Here is an 893-nt window from a genome sequence, read left to right on the forward strand (position 1 = left end):
CCTCCTCCTCGTCTCTTCTCCAATCCTGCATAGATATTGCACATTTCTCCGACATATCTGCCTCTCTTTGTTTTGCTTCACTGTCTTTTCTTTTTCGCCTCAGCTTGGGGATCCTCTGGTGACATCACCACTCMTACAGTTACCATGGTTTCAGGGGGAAGGGACAGTAATAACCATTCGGATCAAACACGCATCTATCTCCAACTCCTGTTTTCCCCCTAAAGCACATCCAAACAAGTTTTAGGAATTATTTTTTATTATTATTGAAGAATTCAGATACAGTTTACTTTAACCAAATAAGTGAGACAGAGTTCAGCTCAGCAAGATCGACGGCTCCGTGTGAACGAACAATTCTTCGTCATACAGATTTTCATCCAGTTCACCTTCCTCTTCGACAAAGTAGGTGGGGAAAGGAGGGTTGCTCATGGCAGATTTCCTGTTTGGCAGTATAGTGTCTCGTATCTGCAACACACACAAAGATAAAAACACTTCCTGAAACAACAACAAAAGTAATCACAGCATTTCTGACTACTAGTGATTATGTTTTATTTATATTATATTAACCTACATGTGCATGGAGAGTAGACAGCATCGCACCATGCAAATGTTGAAATAATTCACACAAATAAAAGCAGAACGGGTGCTGATTCTGGTTTTCTTTCAAAAAAACATTAGCAGCAAACGAACCAATCAGATTCAGCRTTACAACCCGGCGTTCAGCGACGCAGCAGTAAGTCAGCTGATCATCTCAGATTGTTTTAAGAGCCACATGATGCTCTGTTGGTCAGATCACAGCCACTCTGTTAGGCTGATAGGTGATCAACAGACCAACTATCAAGTCAGCTCCTACTGGGCTGAGTTTAAAGTCCATGCTCCACTAGGGCTGTGTATTG

The 893-nt window shown here is 41.9% G+C and overlaps 1 protein-coding gene across 1 annotated transcript in view; it reads right to left on the reverse strand.

Moving 5' to 3' along the window:
• Nucleotides 1–238: 238 nt before the first annotated feature.
• The window catches only part of mrpl3 (mitochondrial ribosomal protein L3), a 9,028-nt gene continuing 8,373 nt past the window's right edge, over nt 239–893 (reverse strand). The window contains exon 10 of the mRNA XM_014005644.1: nt 239–462. Within this exon, the coding sequence (XP_013861098.1) occupies nt 313–462 (150 nt within the window). The 3' untranslated portion in view covers nt 239–312. The remainder of the gene's footprint in view (nt 463–893) is intronic.

Source organism: Austrofundulus limnaeus, unplaced genomic scaffold (genome assembly GCF_001266775.1).
Source record: "Austrofundulus limnaeus strain Quisiro unplaced genomic scaffold, Austrofundulus_limnaeus-1.0 Scaffold32, whole genome shotgun sequence".
Classification (NCBI taxonomy): domain Eukaryota; kingdom Metazoa; phylum Chordata; class Actinopteri; order Cyprinodontiformes; family Rivulidae; genus Austrofundulus; species Austrofundulus limnaeus.